Source organism: Olea europaea, chromosome 18, assembly GCF_002742605.1.
Source record: "Olea europaea var. sylvestris chromosome 18, O_europaea_v1, whole genome shotgun sequence".
Lineage (NCBI taxonomy): Eukaryota > Viridiplantae > Streptophyta > Magnoliopsida > Lamiales > Oleaceae > Olea > Olea europaea.
In genome coordinates, this window is record NC_036254.1 from 19,137,657 (window position 1) to 19,164,772 (window position 27,116).

Below are 27,116 nucleotides of genomic sequence, written 5' to 3' on the forward strand. Positions count from 1 at the left end.
TAAGCACTGATAGATTATTTAGTGCACTAATTCACTGAAAAATATTATTTAGTTAACAAATTGACATCAAATCAACCCAAAATTTATGCTTTATATTTCCAGAAAAGAGACATTTTCACGCTTTTCTTTTAGAAAGAAAGAAACCATTATTTATATCCCTCATATGAAAATAAAAATAAAACCCAAAAAGAAACCTATGCTTCTCTTCTTGTTCACATTCTGCACTGGGGATTTGATAAGGTATTGAACTTTTTATTCAATTTTATCTTGTTTGGATATCATAGTATGATCAAATTTATGTTCACTCTCATTATAGAGCACGCCTGAATTGATTGAAGAAAGTTTATAAGTGTCTTTGCATATAATACACTTGTTTCAGACAAATATGAGTACCTGTGCATGCACACTTCACAAATATAAAATCATTTTTTTTATGTTGTACATATGTATGTAGTTGTATGGGCATCAAGCGGTCTATATTGCATACAAATATATGGCCGTGCTACATGTACAACTGAAGTTGACAACCACATACATGGGAGTGTGACCTACGAATGGTTGTCAATAGGGGTACGTTGTACAACCAACAAAATTCATAAATATATGTGCGTGTAATGGGTTGTGTGTAATGGGTGTGTGTGTGTGTGTATAGACCTATATATATGGGATTGTTAGTGCTATGGGTATACATTGGCGTTGTGTCCATATATACATGTATATAATGGTCATTGGTTCAATAACTATTAAAATAAGATTAATACTTTTTTTTGAATTGAAGATGTCTTTAACATTGAATTTCACTTTTAATTTTATTAATTCTAACACTTTTATTTACAAATAGGAATTTACAATAATAATAATAATTTAATAGATTAATGCTCTAAGTTCATATTTAAAGAGTGAATTTTCTAAATAAATCATAATGAATTAGGATTTTGGGCACGTTGATTTCTGAATGGTTCGGATGATCTTCACTTGTCATTCAAAAGAGTAAACCTTCCATTGTCTTCATACACACGTTACATTATTAAATGTAAAAAAGTGTTACCTAAATTTGTTATTATGTTTTCTTGATATTTGACTATTACGTTTTTATGTTTTTCATACTTCTCATGACATATTCATGTACGTCAATGCATTCATAAGCTTACATGAAGTTTCAAGGAATAAAATATTTCCAAATGTCATGACTCAATAAATGTTTTAAAAAGATATGTATCCTGAATATTTTTATTACGAGGTGTATGTCCATGCCATGAAAGGTGTGAGTGAAAAATGGAGAGTGGGGAAACAACACACCTAACCAATGTTCAATGATAATGTTAATCGCTTTGCGGTACTACCAATAGGACTCAATCGGGTTCCAAATAAGAATTGTTCACTGCATTCTGATTGGCTAGGCAATATATTAAGCGAGTTCACGACGTTAATGTTAAGTTTTTAAATAAATTAAAAAAAAAAAAAGATACATGTTGAGAAATACTTTTATTTTCAAGTAATTCATACGCATACCATAAGTATACATCCTATGTATGAAGTTTGCTTAATAAGCTTGCTCATTCCACGTTATCCTTTCCCATTTTCAGATGATGAAAGTAATGATTCGAGACGACGACTTGCGGTGACATGGACCCAGTACTACTCCTTTCAATATTGACTCCTTTCAGAAAATGAAGTTAACATTTAATTTTATTGTTTTTTTTTTCCATTTAAGTACAAAAGTTTTCTACAAGTTATGTTCATAAATAAATTAATGATATTCATTATATTAAAAATAAATTTAGTCACTTCTGCATTTATGATTTTAAGAGAGAATGAAATAGCAATACATCCAAATCTAGGTATCTAGATTTTGGGGTGTTATAGATACACTGCCTCAACTGAAATGTCATAAGAAAGTTTTGCGGCCTACATGACTGATGCAGAAGTCTCCTAACCATAAAAGGAGCATCTTTCATAGGCCAAGAGATCTTTTGCATAATGATCTCATTTGAATGATTAATGTGACATTTGTTGCAGCAGAAGAATGTCAAGACTTTGTAGTCTACCACATAGGTATTCAGACTTAGGCCCTAGGATGGCTACCTTTTTATAATGCATTAAATGTTGCGAGGTCGGGGACCTAAGATGTGATGACCTCTGATTGGAAACTTCGATCGTTATGATGAAACCGCGTACTTTCTCATCCAACGACTACTGTTTCAGCCAAGCCACTATAAAAGCTTACAATTCACACCCAACTCAAGGGTTATGCAATTTTGATTCACAAATACAATGTAAGATTGCTCTCTCTATATTTACATGTGCTCTCGGTGTTAAAATACTTTTGTAACTTACACCTTAAGCTTGTCTCACATTCAGATATTTCTTTCCGTCGATTGAATTGACCACTGGAGCCCTAGCAACTGCCTCCCATCTTCGGAGAAAGCCACGAGTAACTAATGGTTTGTCCAAATGTATAGGAAAAGAGCTTAAGTGAATGTAAGTGGGCCCGGGATCTATTGACCAATTAGAGGTTTATTTTTCGAAGTCAACAGTGAATGGGCAGGTGGGGTGGAGGTGGTGAACAGAAATGGTTGAAAATGCCAATGAGTAGTCGGGGTAAAGATGTAGAAGTGGGTGGGAGCGTGGTGATAGTGACCATTAACGGTTTCGAGATGCCGTCGAGTAATGAAGGTGAAGAAGTGGGCCGGGTGAGGAGGGAGACACTGGCGATTTGGATAATTTTCCAGGAAGCATGGTTTTTGGTTGTAGCTAGTAATTGGGTATTTATGAAGGGTATTTTCGCTTCTTTTTTTCTTTTTTCATTTTTTTTCAAACAATGACCATTGTCCGGAAACTTGCAAATGTCGACCCTTTTTTCCTTTAAAAATGGACATTTTCTCCAATGTCCTATTAAAATGAAATATTAAGCTTTCACAGTTTTTTATTTGGAATCAAACTTTTCTGAAGAAAATAATGCTATTGCAATCATAAATTATTCGATACTTGCTTCATATTTTGGCAGAAGTTACAGAAAAAATTATCCTCTCGAGATGCTATCACAAACCCGAGCAGCAGTCAGTGGAAACTGGCTTGTAGATAGAACTTGGGATCAAAAGACAAACACCCTTACGCTTAAATAAACAATTCACAATTGCAATGACTGGGTAACTGCACTTGTCTGAGAATCAAAATCGGCCTCCTCCAGTTCCTGCTTTCTTAGCACCCTACTGGAGGGTTTGAATTTTGCACCTGAGGTATACTTGATCGCTTCTAGCTCCATTGATCTCACTAGAAAATGACTGCCAACTGCATCAATTGTCCTGTCGATGAAATTTGGCCTCGATATATAATCCTTCATGCGACATATGAATTCCAAGTGGCTCCTTGCCTAGACAAGGTAAAAGGCAAGGTCAAAAACTTGCAAAAGAGAGAGAGAGGAGGAGGAGAAAGGAGAGAGGGCTTCAGACAGATGAAATTATTTCAGCATCCATATCTGTAAAGATTATTTATTAATACAGGCCAAACCAGTCAAGCAGCATTAAAATCAGTGTATGTCCAAGACACCATTAATTTATCGATAATTATGTTAAATAATCGGAAATCCTCGATGAAACCAAGAATTTGATAAAACAACAAACATACAATAATATGTCATCACAAAACTGGATCTGAGACACACAAGATTAGTTGATTGAACTCACCACCAGATTTAAAAACTAACATAGCAAATAAGACGTGTAAAGTCCCAAAATTTGATATAGGCCAGTTAGTATAGGGATCATTTAAAGGGCTTTCATTTTAAAGCCAATTTGAATCCCAGGTGATAAACATCCTCAGCAGCACATTCAGAATGCAAATAATCAGCTTAGTAGTTATCCAATTTGAGATGCTACTTGATGGGTTATAGCCAATCTACGCAACCCCTATCAGGTTAACAGTACGCTACAGTATTCCTGCAGCATATACATACTGAGAGAAAAGTTCAAGTTTAAATAGTGTAATGAAAGCATAATAAAGGGTATTGTATACAGTTCAGATTCTCATTCCATCATTTTTGCAGCATGAAGCTAATGGTCTCTCCATAATGATACACTCTTGAACTTATATTCCATTTTTTTCTCATGGGAGTTAGAAAAATAGAGCATAATATAATTAAATCTACTTTTCTCAGAAGAGGTTGAATTTCTCGGTGCACTAAATTGAGAAGATCCCTCCCTTCGTCTCTCTAACAGATGCCGCCTACACATACAAGAACAAAGAGCACTCTAATCTCATGACCCTGAGTGTCACTTAAATTAAATTAGACCCTTCTGGAAACATAATGCGAGAAGAAAAATGTAACAATTTCAGACAATATTTGAGGAAATCAAAAGCTAATTCATAATAAAAGTTGGTTATGAGTTTCGGTCAAACTTCTGAAATTGCAAACTTATAAATATACAATAAAGGAAAAGCAATCAATGGACAAATGACAAATATTCAAGGAAATTACAAGCACACACCTGTCGATATTCAGGAGCGCGTTTTGGAAGCTTGAGATAGCCCATGTTACTGATCTCATAATCCCATAAAAATGATGAATGGTGAACCCACCTATTTTTAATAATGGATTGAGCATTCCCGCCAAACTTGTAGTTGCCAAGCACATAATCTGAAAAACATGGTAGGAAATAAGTTGTGAGCAGAAAAAAGTTATAAAATAGAATCGAGAGGGGAATTATTATGAAAGCAAAAAATGATATTAGGCCATAGTGAAGTACGTTAATCGGTAATAAAGACTAAGTAAACATCCTGAAAGAGATAAAGACTCGCTGCTGATAGATAACTTATAGCATAAAAAATGAACCTGTCCAATCCGCTAATCAGTTTAACAGATACATGGAGAGAAAATCATTATCAATAGAAATTGGAGAAGATAAATATTACCAGTAAATTTGGTACACAGTCAGAATGGAATTTAATTATGAAAAGGCCTTTCCTCATTTCATGCTAAGAATAATGCAAAATAAATGTTAAAATTAAAAGAAAAAGGAAAGAAAGAATCTAAAGAATTTAAATAAATCAGTAAAATTTCCTTTGATGATAAAAAAATTCAATCACCACCTTAAAAGAACAACGAAGAAATATATTTAAAAGACAAAGGTAGTAGTTTCCGTTTGAAATAAATACATGCTTCTAGTCTTGAACTAATTTCATCATTTAATGCAGTAACCTCGTAAAACAACATCCAAAGCTAAAATATTAGAAAATCATTAAAGGTTACAGGTAGCCACACACACCATTCTCCCGAAGGCTAAAATCCCCAATTCCTTGAAATACTTTTCGATAAACTAGGCTGCTCCATGACATGATGGGTCGAGGATATGATTGTAAACCTGGAATTGCATCCTTGTTGCATATAAATGTGACAAATATAGTCCCGTTATCAACAATAACAGTACCTCCTCCAGTAAACCTTCGGATAACTGGAATTTCATCTCGTAAAACAGAGTCAATTTCAAGAAGTTCCACAGGTTTCCTATTAGAAAACATGTAATAAGCATCAACTTTTCTGTTTAGCATACATTGATGGATCCATAACTTGAGAATGAGTAGTGTCATGATGGTATTATCATGACAACATTTGGCAAAACCCTAAGCCCAAAAGGCTGAATTGATTATCATAGAGCAAGAGATTTAAGTACACAATCAAACTGATAACACCTCAAACAAGTAACAACAACCTACTTTAAGTGATAAAGATATATCAAGCTCAATAATCATAGTCCTTATCAGTGTCAACACACAGCTCAAACAACATCGTACTTATATAATGCATAAACCAATGCTGACAGCAGATTAACATGGGTCGTATAATGTACAAATCCAAATTCAGCAGATTATATCTCGGCTACTGAAGGCTAAGCTTGGTACTATCAGGAAGCAAGGGCAATGAAGGAGCCAATTAATAAAACAACTACTTACATATGTAAATAGCCACCATTAATGGAACACGTAGCATTTGAAACAGTATATAGCGAATAATTTTTAAAAGTGATTTCAACCTTTCAAATATTTACTCCTATTCAGAGGATGAAAATCTTAGTAAAAGCATTCATAAATTAAGGAACCTTGAAACATAAAAACATCTATATTGGCCACCAGATAACTGAATTTTCTATCTCAATTTTTGCAAGTTTTCTATCTTCAAATGATAATCGGATCAAGTACCAGTGCTCAAATGGCAAAACAAGCAAGAGTATAGCAGCAAAAGGAATTTTAGTTCCAAACATAACTTACTCACCCTGATATACCCATGACAACAGTTGGGTCATCCGTTCCATCGTTAATGATGCACCAGTTATCTAACGAGGTTCGAAGCAGTCTCTCCTCAAGATGTAATTGCTGTAGAATGGGTACTCCTTTTAGTCTTACAAGATTCATTAGCGGTAGCCCTATGTTTCTTGTTCCAGAAGCAGTCATTTGAAGAAACTAACCAGATTCCTCTACTCCCTGACCTGAACACGTGCAAAATGCATCGAGCTATCATCATCTTCAATAGTTTTTGCCACACACACTAATTACTGACTAATGAATTCAAAATTTTCAAATTAACCCATGCCTCAAACAGTCAAAGGTAAATCCTTTTGCAACGTTAAGTTAATTGTGTTACGGCCAGCGAGTTCCTAGCACCACTGTACATAGCTCCCAGCTGGGAAGTGTGCCTCATCACATAAATGGAGGGAAAAAAAAAGCAATAAGGAAGAAAGCTGGAAAAGTGTTAAAAAGAAAAAAAAAGAACACTGAATTGTACATCCTTTACTGCATTGTGTTGGAAATTTAAAGCAATGAAGAGAGGAAAATTGGTAATAAAAGAATATAGATATAATAAGAGGCTTGAACACGAAAATAAAAACGCTATCCTCAAACGTTATTTGCCTCCTTTCCAATGCTTTTGAGGAGTTTCGGCAAATAGTTTGTAAGATTAAACAAGTTTTTGTGTGAAGAACACCAAAAGCAAAGTGTATCTTTCACAAAAAACAAGTGAAAATAGATATATGATTGATTATGTGATAATTTGGGAGAATAATTTTGTGGTGGATTTCTTAATTTTCTCAAGAATGTTTTTCTTTGCAATTGGAACACCTATTTATAGGTTTTGAAGGGTTCCCACGAAATGGTGCAAAATTATGTTGAAAAGGCACCAAATTCAAAAGAAAAACGATAAAAAACGAATCCCCAACGGTCACTTTGTATAACCATGTGACCGCATGGGCTATAACCATGCAGTCGCATGGTTATACTGCAATGGGAGGGCCTCATGCGGCTTAACCCATGCGGCCGCATGGTTAAGCCCAAATTTTTTTTTTTTTTATACTACTATTTTGAACAACTAAAATTCTAACAATCCCCCACTTGTTCAAAATCAGTGTCTATCTCATAATCAAATAATCAACACTTATGCATAAAAATTAGATATCTTTTCGATTTGAATCTATTCATAGTATAAATCTCATAAAGTATTGTCAGAATTCCAAGTAGCTAAAGTGCTTTGAACCAGTTTTTTTTGTGATAATACCGATGAAATCACACACACAAGTGTTAAACTTTTCACAAGTTCCTCTAACTCGCTTAGTGCTAATATGGCTTTGCACTAATTCTATTTCGTTGAACTTTTATAGAGAAAAACTTCAATTCTCTAATGAGGCGGCACCACCTCGAAGTTCACATAGGTGAAGTTCTTCCAATATTTTTTTGTTACTTTTATAGATACTTGTACTCCGTACTGAACTTCATTAAGAGTTTAATTAACTCATCCCTCCAACAGTAACAACCAACACTAGTTTCAAAGATATAATTTCAATATATCTAATAGTGTTAAAATCCATCCATTTATCGAATAACTTGTTATTACCCTTTGAACCTATATATATACTGGTTTAGTATATTTTGGTAGGGTTGCCGCTATTGGTGAATCTATTTAAGAAGTTTTAAACCCATTTTACTTGATGTTGATTTCACTAACTCTCTTGTGAGAGGTTTGGTAAATGGATCAGCTAAGTTTTCACTCGATTTAACAAATGTAAGAGAAATTACTCCATGCTTGATTAATTTCCTTACATATTCGTATCTTAGACTCATATGTCTAGACTTCCCATTATATACTTCGTTATATGCTCGAGCTAAAGTAGCTTGACTATCACACAAAATAGGTATGGAGGAAATATCCTTTATGTCTAAAGGTATTTCATATAATAAGTCCTTCAGCCATTCTGCTTCTTTCCCTGTTTCAGCCAAAGCTACAAACTCTGATTCCATAGTTGAATGTGTAATGCAAGTTTGTTTCTTAGACTTCCAAGACACTGCACTACCTCCAAGAATGAAACTCCATCCAGATGTAGATTTATTTTCTCCTGCACTTGATATCCAACTTACATTGGTATATCCTTCCAATATTTTAGGATACTTGGTATATTGTAGCCCAAGGTTTTTGATTTTCTTTAGGTAACCAAGAACCCTACCAATGACTTTTCAATGTTCCGAACTTGGATTGCTAGTAAACCTACTTAGTTTACTTACAGCAAATGCCACATCAGGTCTTGTACATTGTGATGTGTACATAAAACTTCCAATTGCACTTGCATATTCTATTTGTGCAATTGCTCTACCTTCGTTTTTGATTAATTTTATATTTGGATCTATAGGGGTATTCGCCTCTTTAACGTTCAAATGTTTAAATTTATTTATCACATTATCAACATAATGTGATTGACTTAATGTAAAATCCCCACTATCTTTCTTTACTTTGATTCCAAGGATAGTATCTACTTCTCCAAGATCTTTCATTTTGAAAGTAGAGGATACAAATCGTTTTGTTTTTTTGATTCCGTCTATATTGTTACTAATGATTAGCATATCATCAACATATAGACACACTAATGTGATTATATCACCATTCACTTTTGTGTAGAGATATTTATCTACTGAATTGTGATTAAATCCATTTGACATTATTTTAAAGTCAAATTTCTCATGCCACTTTTTGGGAGCTTGCTTTAATCCATATAAAGATTTGATTAATTTGCACACCTTATGTTCATTTCCCGGTAGAACAAACGCTTCCAGTTGTTCCATATAAACCTCCTCTTCGAGATCTTCATTTAAAAATGCCGTTTTTACGTCCATTTGACGAACATATAAATTATATATAGATGCTAGTGCAAATAAAATCCTTATTGAGGTTATCCGTGCCACGGGTGTATATGTGTCGAAGTAATCAATTCCTTCCCTTTGACGATACCATTTAGCTACCAATCTAGCCTTATAAGTATTAAGCGATATATGAGAATTATATTTTTTTCTAAATACCCATTTACAACCAATAGCTTTCGAACCTGCTGGTAGGTCAACTATTTCCCAAGTGTTATTTGAAATAATAGAATCCATTTCATTATTTATAGCTTCTTTCCAGAATATATAATCTCTAGATTGCATTGCTTCCTTATAAGTCTTAGGATCACTTTCCACTTGAAGAACAAAATGAATTGTTCTTACAACATCCTTCCTATCTCCTTCTACTAAGTAAAAGGAAATAAGTTGGGAATCTATTTCATTAGATCCTAAGTTCTTTTCCTTTCTTGTTCTTTTACTTCTTCGAGGTTCAATGTCAACATCTTTTATGGATGTCTCTTTTGGTGAGCTTTTAAAGGTTCGAATATCCTTATTATTTTCAGATTTCTTAGCTACCATCACATTCTCAAAGAATTCCACATCTCTTGATTCTATTATAACATTTGATTCGAGATTTAATAACCTATAGACTTTGCTATTAAGGGCATATCCTACAAAGGTACATTTGATACCTCTAGGACCTAACTTGGTTCTCTTTGGATCCATATTTTTATAATACACAAGACACCCCCACAATTTAAAATAATTAATATTTGGTTTTCTACCTTTCCAAAGTTCATATGGGGAAATTTTATTCTTTTTCATAGGAATTCTATTTGTTATATGACGAGCACAAAGTAATGCTTCACCCCATAAGTTAAAAGGTAATTCAGAATTTAATAACATAACATTTATCATTTCCAAATAAGTTCTATTCTTTCTTTCTGCTAATCCATTTTGTTCCGGTGTTCTAGGTGCAGAAAATTGATGTATTATTTCATTTTGTTCACAAAATACGTTAAATTTATTTGAAAAATACTCTCCAACTCTATCACTTCTTAAAATTTTTAATTTTCTTCCTAATTGATTTTCAACTTCATTCTTATAAGTTTTAAAGGCACTAAAGGCTTCATCCTTATGTTTAAGTAAGTATACGTAAGTATACCTAGAACAATCATCAATAAAAGTAATAAAATATCTATTACTGCCTCTAGTTAATATTCCATTCAATTCACAAATGTCGGAATGAACAAGTTCAAGTAATTTTGTTGTTTTTTCTATGCTATGAAATGGCTTTTAATCATTTTTTATTTAACACATATTTCACATTTTTCTAACTTATCAATATCACGTTGTATTAATCCACATTTAATCATTCTTTTCATAGTACTAACTCCTATATGTGCTAATCTACCATGCCATAAATTAAATGAATCAATAACATACGCAAAAGATTTAATTTTATTTGAGTTATCCTTAACAGTACACAGTTTGACCATTCCTTCAGTGGAATAACTATTTCCAACAAAATGCCCACTATGAGTTAATACAAGTTTTCCAGATTCAAAAACAGATTTAATCCCGAATTTTTCCAAGAGTACACCACTTGCTAAGTTCCTATTCATTTTCGGTACATGCAGGACATTTATCAAAATGATCTTCTTTCCCGAAGTGAAAAGGAGTTCAACATTTCCTTTACCGATCACCTTTGATCTTCCTTCATTTCCCATTTGTATTTCTTGGTTGTCTTCAATGTCATGATAAGTTTTGAAGAGAGACTTATCATAACATACATGAATTGTAGCGCATGTATCGTACCACCAACCAAAACTTTGCCTTGGATTGCATTGATTTCACTCACTGTTGCAATAATTTCATCAACAGAGTTCACTTGTCCTTCCTTCTTATGTTGTTTCCTATGCCTCCAATCTTTAGCATAGTGTCCCGGTTTCCCACAAACATAGCACGGTCCTTTGGCTTTGTTTTTGAATTTTCCTTGATCCTTTCTAGGACCAAGAAATTTCTCTTTCTTTTTGAACTTGTTGGAGTTGTCCACATTGTCCACGGCATTGGCTTTCGAAGAGCCATCATAAGAATTTTCAATCTTATCTCTTGCCCTTGATTCTTCCTCAATGCGAAGATATTTCTGTATGTCTTCTAAAGAAAAATTTTCGAAATTGTGAAGAATTTTCTTCCTATATCCTCTCCAAGAACCAGGGAGTTTAGCAATAATTGCTCCCACTTGGAAAGTTTCGGGAAGTTCAATTTTTACTACTTTCAATTTATTCACAATTATTTATAACTCATGTACTTGAGGCAATAAAGGTATATTGTCTAAAATTTTAAAATCAAAATATTTAGATATTAAAAACTTTTTAGTACCTTCTTCCTCGGTTTTGTATTTGCTTTCTAATGCATACCAGATTTCTTTAGCCGAAGTAGTATTTGTGTAGAGATCATATAGTCGATCGGACAATGCATTTAGAATGTGCCCACGGCATATCAATTCATCTTCTTCTCGTTTCTTCCTTTCTATGCAAATTTCTTCGGTGTCCTTATCAGTTGCATCAGGAATGGGTTCCAATTTTGAATCAAGCACGTAGAAGATCTTCAACGCCGTTAGAAGAAACTTGAGTTTGTTTTGCCATCTTGTAAAGTTTGCACCATCAAATCTATCCAAACGCACCAGATCTTGATTCATCATTTTGATAGTAGCAATAGTAGATTCCGACTCCATTGCAGGAAATGCACAGATAACGTTTGAGTTTGTTGGAAATTTAAAGCAATGAAGAGAGGAAAATTGGTAATGAAAGAATATAGATATAATAAGAGGTTTGAACACGAAAATGATAACGCTATCGTCAAACGTTATTTGCCCCCTTTCCAATGCTTTTGAGGAGTTCTGGCAAATAGTTTGTAGGATTAAACAAGCCTTTGTGCGAAGAATACCAAAAGAAAAGTGTATCTTTCACAAAGAACAAGTGAAAATAGATATAGGATTGATTATGTGATAATTTGGGAGAATAATTTTGTGGTGAATTTCTTAATTTTCTCAAGAATGTTTTTCTTTACAATTGGAACACCTATTTATAGGCTTTGAAGGGTTCCCACGAAATGGTGCAAAATTATGTTGAAAAAGCACCAAATTCAAAAGAAAAACGGTAAAAAACGAATCTCCAACAATCATTTGTATAACCATGCGACCGTATGCGCTATAACCATGCGGTCACATGGTTATACTGCAAGTGGCCCTCCCATTTTCGGGAGGGCCTCATGCGGCCGCATGGTTAAGCCCAAAAATTTATTTATTTATTTATTTTTTATTATTATTATTATTATTATTATTATTATTATTATTATTATTATTTTATACTACTATTTTGAACAACTAAAATTCTAACACATTGCCCTCTTTCACGGTTTCACAATTTTCTTGACAAAATAATTATGGAAGAAGGCAGTATTTCACTGGATAGTGGACAAAACAAATATATATGCAGTCCAATGCAGCAGTTACATGGAATCAAGCATCATTTTAATTTCCTTTAATTTGCACGAGGCGAAAATTTCACTGCAACTCACGAAGAAACAAATTGCAAGACGCAGAACAGATCAATTAGACAATAATAAGTCAGCAAAAATTGGACAACTAAGTTGGCTCTAAATTATAAATATCTACAGCAATCAGCAAAATTTATTATAAAAGATAAAACTTCAGCAAAATGAAATAAAGAACAAGGAGTATTATTTATATTAGCCAATATTTTCGTAAAGAATTTAACAAAGGATATGGTACCTTGTTCCCAAAATAAGCAAGTCCCAACTCTAATACATCAGTAAACGGAAATTCCAGAACCAAGCCTGATAAAAAGTTTGATTCTGAACAAAAGAAAAGGACGATATTTTCTCAAATTAAAAATAATACAAATGTAAATTTATAGACGCATCTGGTTTCTTTACCTGATTGAGTTCTAAAAAATGTTAAAGAAGAAAGAAATCTGGTTGTTTGGATTCGAGGAGGAGTTCGGCGGCTTAACTGCTTGGAGCTTCTATTTTCTTTTTCCCTTATTTTTGTCAATAAATTAGAAATGGCCAAATTGTCCCATTTCTTAATTTTGACTCTAGACAACAGCGGTTTAACTTACAAAAACACCCTTAAAATTAGGATTCTTTTGAAAAATCATACGAAAAAATATTTGGAAGTAAAAAATATTATGTCTAACTTCTTATAAAAAGGGCAAAGAGGTAACACTGTAGATGCAATAGTAAAGTAATCTAATTTTATTATACGTAATGTCATTTTTTATTTTTGCATTTTGTGAAGAATTTTATTTATGTTGATTGACAAATATTCTTCCACGCATGCATCATGTCATTGGTACTAAAATAATAATAATAATTTTAGTACATATATATAAAAAAAATCTCCGTACAGTGCAAAGAGTTTTATTTGCACATGAGCAGAAAAAACTCCGTACAATGTGAAGAGATGGTTAGAATTAATTTCGTCTAATTACTAATTTAATAATTTAAATAAATGTGCGGAGACCCCGCACACACAAATTTTACGAAGTGTCCGCACAATGTGCGGACAGTTAGCACAAAGTGCGGATCGCCTCACAATGTGTGCGGACTATCCGCACATTGTGCAAAGTGTGCGGACACTTCCCACAGAATCACTCCGCATAGTCTGTGCCTACGCACATTTTGTACGGAGTTGTGGCAGCGACTTTTTTTTTTTGTTTAATTTAATTATGCAACCTAATATTTGTTTAGTTTTGATATTTTATTAGTTAAAAATATGCATTAAATCTAATAAAAAATATAATTACAAGAATAAGTTTGACTTCAATATGATACCAAAAAACTCTCAAAAAAAAATAATCATTTCTAACAACAAAAAATCTAACAAAAGCATCTAAACATATGAAGAAGATAAAAATGAAAAAAGAAAAGGAAAGAATGATGTCAAAAAATTTGGCATTATTGTTCGAATGAGAAATGCATTATTGATACACAAAAAATTTGCAATCACCAGGTTAAAAGTATGGATTTATTGTGTGGTGTTAAAATTTTTTTGAATAATCATAATATATATATATATATATACATATATATATTACAAATAGCATAAAAAATTATTTTTATTTTCAACAAAAAAACACATTTACAAATTAGCAATTTTATAACCACCTTTTTTTTTTAATTTTCGAAAATACAATTATAAAAAGGGAAAAATATATTGTAAGAAATTCAATATTAAATAAATTTTATACATTTATAACAAATTATAACTCCTTATATATAGTTTACCGTATTTGCAGCTTACCATATTTGCATCTTACTGTATTTGCAACTTATCGTATATGCTGTCTGCTGTATTTGCAGCTTAACGTATATACTGCCTACGTACCGTATTTGTAGGCTATCATATTTGCACACAATTTACTGTATTTGCAGTCTACCACATTTTGCAACTTACCGTATATATTGCCTATCGTATTTGCATCTTATCGTATATGTTGTCTATCGTATTTGCATCTTACCATATTTTCATGTACCGATTTTTGCACTTACAAATATCAAGAATGCAGAATACCGTATATTCACTTACCAAACTGACTGTAAAAAAAAAATTCCAGATTTTAATTTTTTCAACATAAGCAAAAAATAAATAATAAAATATATGAAGCACAAAATATAAATTCATATGAATATACAAGTTGATTTATAACTTTGTGCTTAATTTTCAATTTTTCAATATTGAATTACATAAAATTTAGAAATTTAATTTTCACATTCAATTCAATCATATCAACACATTCAAAGAATACAGGCAAAATTGTTTGTATAACTTCGTATATTTCTTATTCAAACATAAAATATAAAAACATATTTTTTCTAGATGACACAATACTGTTATGCAATTGTAAAAATAATTTACAATTATTTTCTTATATCATGAAAATATTTCTAGATATTGCTTCAAAAACATTCAAAAAAACTAAAATTCATACGCTAATAAAAATTTTGCATGCACAACATTTGCAATTTTTATTTTTTCCGATAGCAATTTCTTTCATAATTTTTTTTTCTTTTTACAGAGTTATGAATCTAAATTATTGAGATAAGGGTTTTTGGTAAATAAATATAGAATTTTGCTATGAATTGAATGTATGTTGGTTTGATTTTACTGTGTGGTTCTAGGTCGATTTTTTTTTTTTAGAGGTATTATTGTTTCGTTTCTAACACTAACTTCTCTTAAGAATGGGAAGGAGATGGCACTATTTCATTGAACAGTAAATGAATCACATGTTATTGTATAAAATGCAAAATGACATTTTTTTTTTGTCTTTTTTATTTCCATCACGCATCACCTCCTATTCACGCAACCGTTCATATCAGTCATTTTTCCCTGGCTTCCTCAATTTCTTAAAGCAACTTCCCATGATTCTTTCCTTCATTCTTCTCTTTCTTCTATTCATTTCTTCTCCTTTTTTCTTTTATTTCATTTTCCAAATATTTTGTCTATATGGTATTTAATTTCGTCTTCTCAGTACTTAACATTCTAGAAGTTCTAACCCTCTATTTTTCTTTTACAGAGGTTTGAAGCTTCTATTATATAACAATCAAAAGAATTATTGAAACGAGGTTTTTGATAAGTAAATATAAATTTTTGCTATGAATTGAATGTATGTTGATTTGATTTTATTGTGTGGTTTTACATTGATTAGAGGAGTATTATCATCCCGTTTTAATCGTTCTTGAAAGATTAAGGATTTTATTTTATTTTACGAGGCAAGCCACGAATTATGGTAAGAGATGAAGTGGTTCTAATGGATCACTTGGATTGGAAAAAAGCCCAAATTGAATTTTTAATGATGTTTGATTTTTTTATTTTCATTTCTATTGTTGAAAGGTAAATAGCGTACATTTCTTGTTTGTTTGTGATTATACTACTGTTTTAGCTCATTCATGTTATCTCTTCAAGCTGGTAAGACAAATAAGGTGAAGAAAACCAGAGAACAAAAAAGAAAAAAACGATTTTGGTTTTGTCCATATTCTTGAAGCAGCCAGTTATTTGAGTGTGTGTGCAGGTGTATTTTAGTCGATTCTTAATGCCATAATATTAAAGATGATAAACAATGAATGGAGAAAGAAAAAAACTTGAAGAAGAGAAAAAAACAACAACAACAACATTTGTTCCGCACTGTGCGGAGTTGCTCCACAGTATTTTTGTTTTTTTTTTGGCTTTTTTTTCCTTTCTTTTTGCAATTTTTTTTAAGCAGAAATATGAGATTTCTGGTAGAATCTATTAAGTGGTCATCAAATTTGTTGAATCCTAGAAGTTAGATTCCTCTTTGATTTCCAAATTCTATGAAGGTTTTAAATTAAATTGTTTACGAATGCCTTCTGGTGATAGAGAATATGGATTAATAATAGTGTACTTTCCTCTGTAAGTTAGAAAACCATAGAGAATTTTATATATTATTAAAAAAAAAACTCCTCCGCATAGTTCGGAGAGTTCAAGTGGACTCTCTGGAGAGCTCAAGTCTCTAACTCTCGGCACTGTGCCACAACACTTCGTACATTGTGGAGAGTTCACATGAACTCTCCAGACTATGCGGAGAGTTCAAGTGAACTCTCCGCACAGTCTGGAGAGTGTACGGCACAATGCTCCAGTGCGGAACATTGCTTGCTTAGCATTTTTTTATTTATTATTATTTTTTCCTCATTAAAAATCCATCTCCAGAAACCCCCTCGCTCCCTCTCTCTCTCCATCAATTCAACTCTTTTCTTCCTATCTCTTTATATGTTATTTCAAATTCTCTTAGTTGATCCAAGAATACAATATTGTTATGGCAATGGTGACAAGAAGCTAGCAAAGAAGCTAATAGAGAAAAAGGGTTAAGAAATTTCTCTCCTCCGCATTGCCCCATATTCCAACCACGAAATATAAAAGAATAAGATTGAAGAAAAATAAAATAAAACGGTGCTTTTGTTGGGATTTTGACTTTCTTTGGGCGAATCCATTTCATAGTATTTCTAGGATGAATTTAAAGTTTTTGTTAATTATTTTAAATTTTTGGTACAACATTTCTTGACATTCTGCTCGATTATGTTTTTAATTTGGTTGCATATTATTGCCTCATATTCTTTGGCAAAAATCCTTTGGCAGGCATTTCCCTATATACGTTTGAGCTTTAGATTTTTTGTAATTTGGGTTTTAGATTGAGTTTGGTTTCATTACATATTATGATCAAAATGTGGCTTCAAAAGGGTGAATGGAGCTAGATAAATGTTTGATGAAATGCTTAAGAGAGAGGAGGAGGTTACTGATCATAATGTTTGGCTTTTAATTGATCAAAATGCAAGAAATGATTTTTCATTTTTTCCCTCTTCTTAACTATAAGATTTTTAAAAATTTCATAGCATTGTAAATGGCAATTTGCATGTTAATTTTAAGGATCCATACGAAGAGCTCTTTGAATTTGGTCGATTTTATCTTCTTAAACATACTAGCCTTTTGTGATGCTTGTTTATAGATTTCATTCTGGATGCCTTTGGAGAACAAATTATTTTGTTTGAGTGAAGTATTTAAGCTGACTTGACATTGATTAGGACATTACAGAGACAGTTGCTTTTAGAGTTTTAAAATCGGACTACAAAGAAGACACAGGTTGACAAAAAAGGATAGATTTAAATTTAATGAGGTCTTCACTCCAAAAAAAGTGAATACATCAGCTATGTAGTCACTTTCAATATAATCTTTAATGCGATTGGATGGAATAATAATTAATTATGTGTGTTATTCAATAAGAAAATATCAAAATCTAATCAACCACACTCATTAATCCAGTAATTTAAGAAGAAGCATTCCGATTTCCAAATAATGATTATACACAGAATATGATAATAATTACTAATTTTTCCTAATTTCTACAGGATGTGCTCGACATACTGTCAAATCTCGTGTCCGAGTTAATTAAATCTTTTGCAGGTAAAGTGGCTAAATATATATTGGTATTTTCTTTATTTTCCAGTTAACATCTGCATTGTTAGTTAGGATTCTAAAGAAAATTCTTTAATGAATTTATTCTCTGCTTCCGCTTGCAGTGAAAACAAATGATATGATGTTGGTCATATATCTCTCGTCCCTTATTTGAAATGTGATTGCTGTACATAACTGAATCAACAACAAGGTGAGATATTCTTGAATTGTGCCTCAAAGTTTTCTGTTTTACTGTCTGTTATTGATATAACTACTAGATCTATGTAAATTTTTGAACCCTGATATTCAAGTAGCTATTCAGTAATCTTTCTTGTGCTCGGCTATATCTAATCATGTTGACAATTAACATATCGATTTAATGGTTATTGTTGGGTATATTAATGTCTGTTGGAATTAATGATTATGTTTATGAATCAATTGTAATGCATCATACTCCCAAGACTCTTGAATAATGCAATAAATCTTCAACATTTTTTCCTTTTTAACATTTACAATTTCTACACTAATAAAAACACAATAAATACAGCATTCGTGCAGCGTACGTGACAAGGACTAGTAATATTAAAAAGTGGTACAATATCATCTTTTTATAAAAAAAATTGTGTCACTTTTAAAAATTATATCTCTTTTTATTAAAAATGACATATCTCCCTTTGTTTCTCATTAATGTAAAAATGAGAATGAAAAATATAGTTGTTACGGACCCCACACAAAATATAAAAATTCAAATATAGTGACTTGATGTGATGGATAACGATTATATTTTTCATTTTAATGGCCAAATAATAGGAAACAAACAAGGGCAAATCTCATTTATCCCTTCTTTGAGCCACACTATTAGAATGAAAATGTATTTTGAATAGTGTGTTAATAAGAAATGTATGGTTAAGAAATAGCGAAAAGTTTTGGATTTGCGTGTAATATTATTTTATTGAAAAATGTGTGGTTGAAATGATGTCAAATCACTCTTGAAGAATATATTTTTTTGCAAAAAAATGTGGCTCAAATAGGTCCTTATTAAAAAGTTATGTTTGTCGCTAAAAAGATAATAGAAATTAAAAAAGTGACAAACACTAAAAAAAGTGACAAAATATTAAAAAAAAAAAAAAGTGATTGGCGAATTCAAACAATTGAAACAAATTTTAAAAAAAATTACACGTATTAAAAAATGTGACGGAATAAAAAGTGACAAACACTCGAAAGTGACAAACTCAAAAAAGTGACAAAAATTGAAAAAAAGTGATATAAATTCAAAAAAATGGTGAAAAAAAAAGTGACAAACAAACATTAAAAAAAGTGATAGAAAAAAAAAGTGACAAAACACTCTGTCAACCACCCATACAACGTCATCTCTACCTACAACTTTACCAACTTCCAACTCAAACAATCAGCCACCTCAAGTCCCACACCACAAGCACCACCATAACTTAACACAGTGTAATTCCTCTCCTATCATCCTCTCTCTCTCTCTCTCTAACTTAATCGAATGGGCAATGGTTGGCCCGAATCAATTGAGCCCGAAGCTTCATCAAAGAAGAACCCAACTGGAAAATGAACCCTTTTAAAATCGAGGAAATTAGGCTCCCTACTTTAAAAAGTGAACAAACTAGATTAATACGCTTAAACAAACTAAAACCTATAATGACCGTAATAATTACGCCCTAAATCTTCCAAACCCCCCAAAACCAACCGATTGCAGAGAGAAATCCTATATTTGCAATCCATCCAAACCACAGATTTTACTCTCCTCTCATCTCTCATGACTTTATCAGGTGCCTGAGCCCTCACTCTTGTCTCTCGCCGCCTTCCACCACTGGCGCCTCTCACTCTCGTCTCTCGCCTCCCAGGACCCAAATCAATATATTTCTGTAAGGACTTTTTTTTTGTTACTTTTAATTTTTAATTTTCTTTGACGACGTATGTTTTTTGATTTTATGTTTAAGGGGTTGGTCATAGATTCTTAATTGAACTCGGAAGCGGTCTTTTTGGTAATCTTGGAGGCTTAACTTCATGGCTTGGTTTTGTGAATTCTAGTTCTCCTGCACTTGCCTTCCTTTTCGTATCTAGATTTAAATGATATAAACTTTGATTTTGATTTTTGATTCAAGTTAAGTTCCTCTGTTCAAGTACGTTTTTCATCCGTGAAGATGATTGTGTGAGAATTGACGTGGTGGAAGTGGAATGTTGAATAGACATGTGTAAATTCCTCCGTTGATGAAATGGGATTCGTGGCATTAATGTTTTATTATCGCTTAAACACAGACGCATCCACCTCCAATAACTGACTATGGGCTATCAAGGCCAAAAATGGAGGCAAATTCCCAACCCATAAGAAGAAATCCACAGCTGCAAAGCCAGCTGCCGAGAAGGCACCCAAATTTTGCCCAGCTGATGATGTCAAGAAGCCGCTTTACAACAAGCGCAAGCACAAACCCACAAAACTTAGGGCAAGTATTACTCCAAGGACAGTGTTAATTATATTGACTGGAAGATTTAAGAGGATGCGCGTTGTTCTCTTGAAGCAGCTTGCTTCTGGATTGTTGCTTGTTACTAGACCATTCAAGATCAACGGTGTTCCTTTACAACATGTCAACCAAGCCTACGTTGTTGCTACTTCCACAAAGGTTGACATCTCTAGGGTAAATGTGGAGAAGCTCGATAATGAGTACTTGGCTACGCAAGTTGAGAAGAGGAAGGGCGAGACTGAATTCTCTGAGGCAAAAAAAGTGGAGAAAATGTGTTTCCAGTAGAGAAGAAAGATGACCAAAAACTTGTTGATGCAGAATTGTTAAAACCTACTGAGAGCGTTCCAGAAGTGAAGTTCTATTTGGGAGCGAGATTCTCTCTAAAAGCTGGAATGAAATCTCATGAGCTCGTCTTTTAGATGAATTTAACTTATTTGGTTACTCTTGTTCCTGTATTTTATCTTCCTTACTTTTGCATCAGAGATTAATCTTAAAACACAATTTTTATCAGTTATAAACAATAAAGTTTTGTTGCTGTCACTTTTTTTTTTAATCTATTTTCTGTCACTTTTTTTTGTAACTTTTTTTTATTTGTGTCACTTTTTTTAATTCATCACTTTTTTAAATTTCTGTCACTTTTTTTAGTAATTGTCACTTTTTTTCAATCTTCTTTTTGAAATTTCTAGCACTTTTTTAATGACAAACATCATTTTTTTTAAATAAAAGTGACGTTATATATAATTTTTTAATGAAAAAGTGATACTAAACTTTTAAAATTGACATTGTGTCACTTTTTAAAAAAAATAAAAAATAACACTTTTATTAAAAAGTGACATTGTGTCACTTTTAAATTTATACAGTATTTTTTTATTTCTAAAGAACTTTTCATATGATGTATGTCACTTTTTTGAATTCGCCATTTTTTTTAAATTTTCGTCACTTTTTTTAATTTTTGTCACTTTTTTAGTATTTGTCACCATTTTTTTTTCGAATTTTTGCCACTATTTTTAATATTTGTCACTTTTTCAGTCATTTTTTTTAAATTTCTATCACTTTTTTTTAAGCATCACTTTTTAATAAAAGTGACGTTGTATGTCATTTTTAATAAATAAATAAAAAGGGATACTTAACTTTAAAAGTGGCATTGTGTCACTTTTTCTTTTTTTTTTAGTTTACTTCACTTTTTTGACCGTTTGTCACTTTTTAATTTTCTGTCACTTTTTTTTAATCTGTGTAACTTTTTTTTAATTTGTGTCACTTTTTTTTTAAATTCGTCACTTTTTTAAATTTTCGACTCTTTTTTAAATTTTCATGTTATATTTTCCTAACATAATTAGTACTTGACTTGTCTTGGACATGCTGAATATGTTAAGAACCGCCACTAGCTCATCCTGGATATGTTGATTATGTTAAGAATATGATTATTGGCGCTGCACAAATGAATGGTGCTATTTTTGTGTTTTTCATTTTTTTGAGTTTGTGTCACATTTTTTGAATTTTGTCACATTTCAAGTGTTTGTGTCACTTTTTTTTTTATTTTAAAAGTGACAATTTTTATAACAAAAGTGACATTGTGTCAGTTTTTCATTTTAGACAGTATTTTTTACCTTCTAAAAATTTTTTCATATGATTTTTCAAAACACCTCTAATTTTAAGGGTATTTTTGTAAGTTGCCCTTTAAAATCCCAAAAAATCCAAGCTCAAATTATGGTAGGCCCGAGTTCAATTGAGCCTGAAGCTTCATCAAGAAGAATCCAACTGGAAAATAAACCCACTTCAAATCCCAAAAAATCCAATCTCAAATTCCAGTTAATCATTGCTGCCATTCTCATAGTCGCCTTTTGCCGTTTCTGCTGCACTTGTAATGGGGCTCCAACCAGAGCAAATTCTAGGTCAATGCACCCGAGCCAAGCCATATCCAAGATCTACAGCCGGACTCGCTATCTCGCTCTCTGTCAACTCACTCATGAACTTCCCCGCCTTAAATAGATTCCAACTCAACCAATCGGCCATCTTGAGTCCCACCACCACGACCTCTGCCAAATCCAATAGCAAGTCCATCCCAACCACCAGCATTACCATCTCCACCATTGGCACTTCCATCGACTGTACCTCCACCACCAGTGGTTTCATCGCCAACACTTCCACTAACTAGGGGAGTTTTTTAGAATCGAGGGTTTTGATTTGGGGCTGTGGGGTTTTGAGCGCATTTAATATGTGATTAAATGTTTCAATTAGTTTTAAGAGTACTATTCAAAATTCTCATTTTTAGGGTGGCCTAATTTTCCCTTTACTCAAGACCCGAAAGCCCAACTCTTTCATAGTTGGGTCATTCAAGTTTATGGGGTTACACCAATTGGGCTTTCAAGGGCTTTTACATGGATTACAAATGGTCAACAATCTATGGGAAAATTTCATAATTAAGAGCTTAAGTATCACACATTTTAAAATTAAGAACAAATGTTTCAAATTTCAAAATTAAGATACTTATTTATGATTTAATTAATTAATTATATATTTGACTAATTAAATATATGAAGGTCACAGATTTATACAATTTGGTCACAAATTAACAATTTAGTTAGTTATATGTCACAAATTATTTTAAGGTCACAATTTAAAATTTTTTTAAGTCACGATTATAAAATCAAAACTTTGATTAGTCACAACTCATTTATTGGTCATAGATTATATAATTAATTGGTCACAAGTCATTTTTCGATCATAATTTAATAAATTGTGAGTCACAATCATATTTTTTAAGTCATACGTTACTTATTGATCACAAATTAATCAATTTTATCGGTCCCAATTAACTAACTAATTGGTCACAAATACTCCCATTCCATCACGACCACCACCACCACCTCACTAGCCTGTGCCAAACCACCACCACAGTAACCACACACCACATCAATGCAAACCCACTACACTAACCACGACTCCACCACACGCCCAACTCCTGCACCATTATCGCTATCAGATCGCAGCTTCACTAAACACCCTGACACCATTTTATTAAAACAATTACTCAAATAATTGGTCACAAAAATAAATAAATTATTTCACCAATTCCCATCCCACCGTTGGCACCAACCAAACATTATGTTATCTCACAATCACTACCAGCGACCACTAGCACGACCTTCACCTAACTATCACCGCAAGCATCATCACCTCTGAAGCCAAACCATAAATCTAAAATTAAAAGGAAACCATTGATTCTCCAACTGAATCACGGGCATCATCGTCGACAGATCCAAAATCAAAAGTAAAACCACTAACATAATCGTTGACGAGTGATGCAATGCCGACGATGCTCCAGTGGAATCAAAGCAACTGCGTTGGGAGAAGAACCAGGAGCAGCACCAACTGGAGCGAAAACGATAGCCAATGGATGATATGTAGTGGTCACTTCGTTGCAATGGCGTGAGCGACATCGTCGCATCATCGTTCACACCGCCAAAGTGGCATTATCACCACAGCAAACGATGGTCTCCTTTCTGGTGTTTGTCAAAGGGGGGGGGGGGGGGGGGGAATGGGAGGAAAAATGATTTAGGGTTTGGGGAGAAGTGGTGAGGATGTAACAAAAACTTAATTAATTCATTTTTAAATATATTAATTAATAAAAAAATATTGATTTGTGAAAGAATAAACCTAATATGTGATTCATGAAATGGAATCTCTAAATGTATTAGTTTATGTAATTTCCACATAATCTATTCAAGTATTACCCGTAATCAATTATGCTAGAGAGGTTATTTAATTTAACGGGCTAATAAAAATATTGAGTAGAATGAGTCAAGAAGAAACGCTACCCAATTTTGGTAGGATTAAAAGCAAGAGGAAATTATGTCACACCCCTATTTTATAATGAATATTTAAAATATACTATGCAAATTTTTTTAACCATAAATAGCTTTTTTATATAGTAAAATCGAAATGTGGAAAACTAACCAAATCATACATGTCATTTATTACTTAGCTAATTTTACTGTAACATACGAGCATTTAAATTATGTTCCAACAAGCATGTTCTTTTATGGGAGTGTTTAAATTATTATTTGAACAGCGATTCCCGCAGAATGTATCCCTCCTCTCAAAATGAAAACCTTACACTAAAAAGGTTGAACTACAACCTTGAGGGTCCCCGCCCCTGAAGTATCGTGAGGAAGGTAAATCGCAGGATGTGCCCCAACAGACCAGGGAACAAGAGTTTGTCTCTACATTGATGCCCCCAAAGAGTCCAATTTCATATCTCATGAATCAAACTCTCATACTGCGGTTGCCAGTAAGGCTAACCTTACACTACATTTGGCCATGTGTCCACTAAAGGCTTAAGATATCGAGGCATTTATATCTACACCATTCGTGGATCTCATACCATGTGTCCTTAGAGTGACTATGAAGGCCTTGTCATATTGAAAGTAAAGGCTAATTGTGTCTCTCCACCCTTATACCACGTGTCCTCGGTAATGTCGATAAAGGCGTACTTATATTGAACGTAAAGTCTAATTACATCGTTCAAGTACTTTCACCTTTGTTTCTTATATAGGTGAGCTAAAACTATTCTTTTCAAAGTACTAATTCTCACGTTGAATGGATAATGGGTCATATAGTCTCAACCTTCTTTCCAGGTATTTGGATAGCGAAACTAACATCAAGCAGAAAACTCGATCGATGCAAAAGATGTTGGACAATATTGAACAGGCCGTACTGATAAAAGAAGTGAATTAACCATACAATATCAGTTGCATATTTTTTAAAATTTATAATAAGGAGAAAAAAAAAACGAAAATTTCAAATATAGCATAAGACAAGTGCAAAACTAGAAGTGTGTATACGTTTTTTTCCCAATAAGCAAGGTCTAATTTTTAAAAGGTAAGAGATTGTCAGTGTCATGATTAAGGATCTAAGACCTCATAAAATGTTTCATTAATTTATTTTAATTCTTAAAAATTAAAATAATCACAGAGGTCCGAATGTTATAACTTATATGGGAGATGAATTTAACGTTAAAATTACCAAATATAACAATTACAATTGCAATCACAATCATGAAGAATTAATTTAGTGCATATTTGATACAGCTTAAAATTTAATTAAAATCATTTTTTTGATCGTTATTTTACTATTTCAATCGTCATTTTTAAATTCTTCCTTCACAAATAGGATTCACTTTATTTCTAACGATAAAAAAATCAATTAACAAAATTCTTACCAAACAAACACTTAATTTTCTTTCAAATTAAAAAAAAAATAATAATAAACAAATTGGATTTGATCTAAAAGTTAAAACCCGACAATTTCCTTTCTCTTACTCAAAAGTCTCAGAATCTGGGGTTAAGTTTCTTCTCTCTATTGAATTTCTACAGTGCATATCATCATCATTAACATATAATTTGCTACGGTTACCTTTATGTTAATCAACACCAAATCATCTACTGACACGTAGCCCTGCATACCCGCTGACCCCGGCACACGAGGTCTTGTCCTACACCTTACCCCACCACTGTGTTTCAGAATGCTCTGAATTTCTCATTTATTGTAATCACATGGCCTTGTACTCTTTCCCCTGATGTCTCACCACACAATCTCAGCCCTTCATCTACGTCGCGGAAATTTTGAATTTGAATTAGAACTTTGGAGATAATAATTTTTTTTTTCATATTTTTAACCACTTACTCATAAAATAATAATAATAATAATAATAATAATAATAATAATAATAATAATAATAAAAATCACTTTTCACTTCAAAAAGATTCTCCCAAACAAACCCTTGAGATTTTTAATTTTTCCATAATTTTAACAATAATTTCTAATAGCCACTTAATTAGTTAATTACTGAATAAGTTTGAAAAATTAAACCATTGTTTGAGTCCCATTTTAAAGGAAAAAATGAATTTTTTCCTATAGTGTATCGATGAGAAATGCGTGATTAAAAAATAATGAAATATAATATTATTTTATTGAAAAATAAATAGTTAAAATTATGTCAAAATATTGTAGAGGAATGCATTTTTTTTTTCAAAATAATGGGTTCAAACAAGCTGTAAAAGAAAAAGGCTGTGTGTATAGTGTACAACACTCTCACAATTGTGGGGCTCGCTATTATTTTAATCGTGGCCCTACCTCTTGTATGTGAGAATACTATCAATCATGATATCCAAATTGTTGTTCTCGTAGTATTGCTCAAATTAAAATCTTATTGGATGAAGAAATAATAAAAGAGGAAATTACAGAAAAGTCCATTTTGATATAGTCATTTGCAAAAATGTTCAAAAATTTTCAATGTCCATTTTTACAATTATTTGGATGAGAGTATCCCTAAGTAGCTTTCATGATAAGCTATATTAAAATGATGTTGTCGACATTTCAAATGTTGTTCTCGATATTTGAATCTGTTTATATTTTGTTCTCGTAGTATTGCTCAAATTAAAATCTTATTGGATGAAGAAATAATAAAAGAGGAAATTACAGAAAAGTCCATTTTGATATAG

At 32.4% G+C, this 27,116-nt stretch overlaps 1 protein-coding gene and 1 pseudogene across 2 annotated transcripts; one reads left to right on the plus strand and one right to left on the minus strand.

The window, feature by feature from the left end:
- Positions 1–2,968: 2,968 nt before the first annotated feature.
- LOC111367682 (lipoate--protein ligase 1-like) lies at positions 2,969–13,227 on the minus strand. 2 transcript variants are annotated; one of them, XM_022988676.1, is made up of 6 exons: positions 13,096–13,227; positions 12,932–13,014; positions 6,269–6,482; positions 5,265–5,503; positions 4,488–4,636; positions 2,969–3,373 (listed from the first exon to the last, which is right to left on the minus strand). In XM_022988676.1, the coding sequence occupies exons 3-6, from the start codon at positions 6,445–6,447 to the stop codon at positions 3,131–3,133; spliced, it is 810 nt and encodes a 269-aa protein (XP_022844444.1). In that variant the 5' UTR covers positions 6,448–6,482; positions 12,932–13,014; positions 13,096–13,227; the 3' UTR covers positions 2,969–3,130. The 2 variants fall into 2 exon arrangements, with proteins under 2 accessions (XP_022844444.1, XP_022844445.1); XM_022988677.1 differs by having other exon boundaries at positions 12,932–12,996; positions 13,096–13,213.
- A 7,206-nt stretch (positions 13,228–20,433) lies between these two features.
- LOC111366830 lies at positions 20,434–21,151 on the plus strand (annotated as a pseudogene).
- The last annotated feature ends 5,965 nt before the right edge of the window (positions 21,152–27,116 follow it).

Coding starts and splice junctions, on each gene's coding strand:
- LOC111367682 (XM_022988676.1), bottom strand. CDS start 6,447: ATGACTGCTTCTGGAACAAGAAACATAGGGCTACCGCTAATGAATCTT. Junction 5,504..6,268: donor GTTGTCATGGGTATATCAGG/GTGAGTAAGTTA, acceptor GTTTTCTAATAG/GAAACCTGTGGAACTTCTTG. Junction 4,637..5,264: donor TTTTAGCCTTCGGGAGAATG/GTGTGTGTGGCT, acceptor CATGTTTTTCAG/ATTATGTGCTTGGCAACTAC.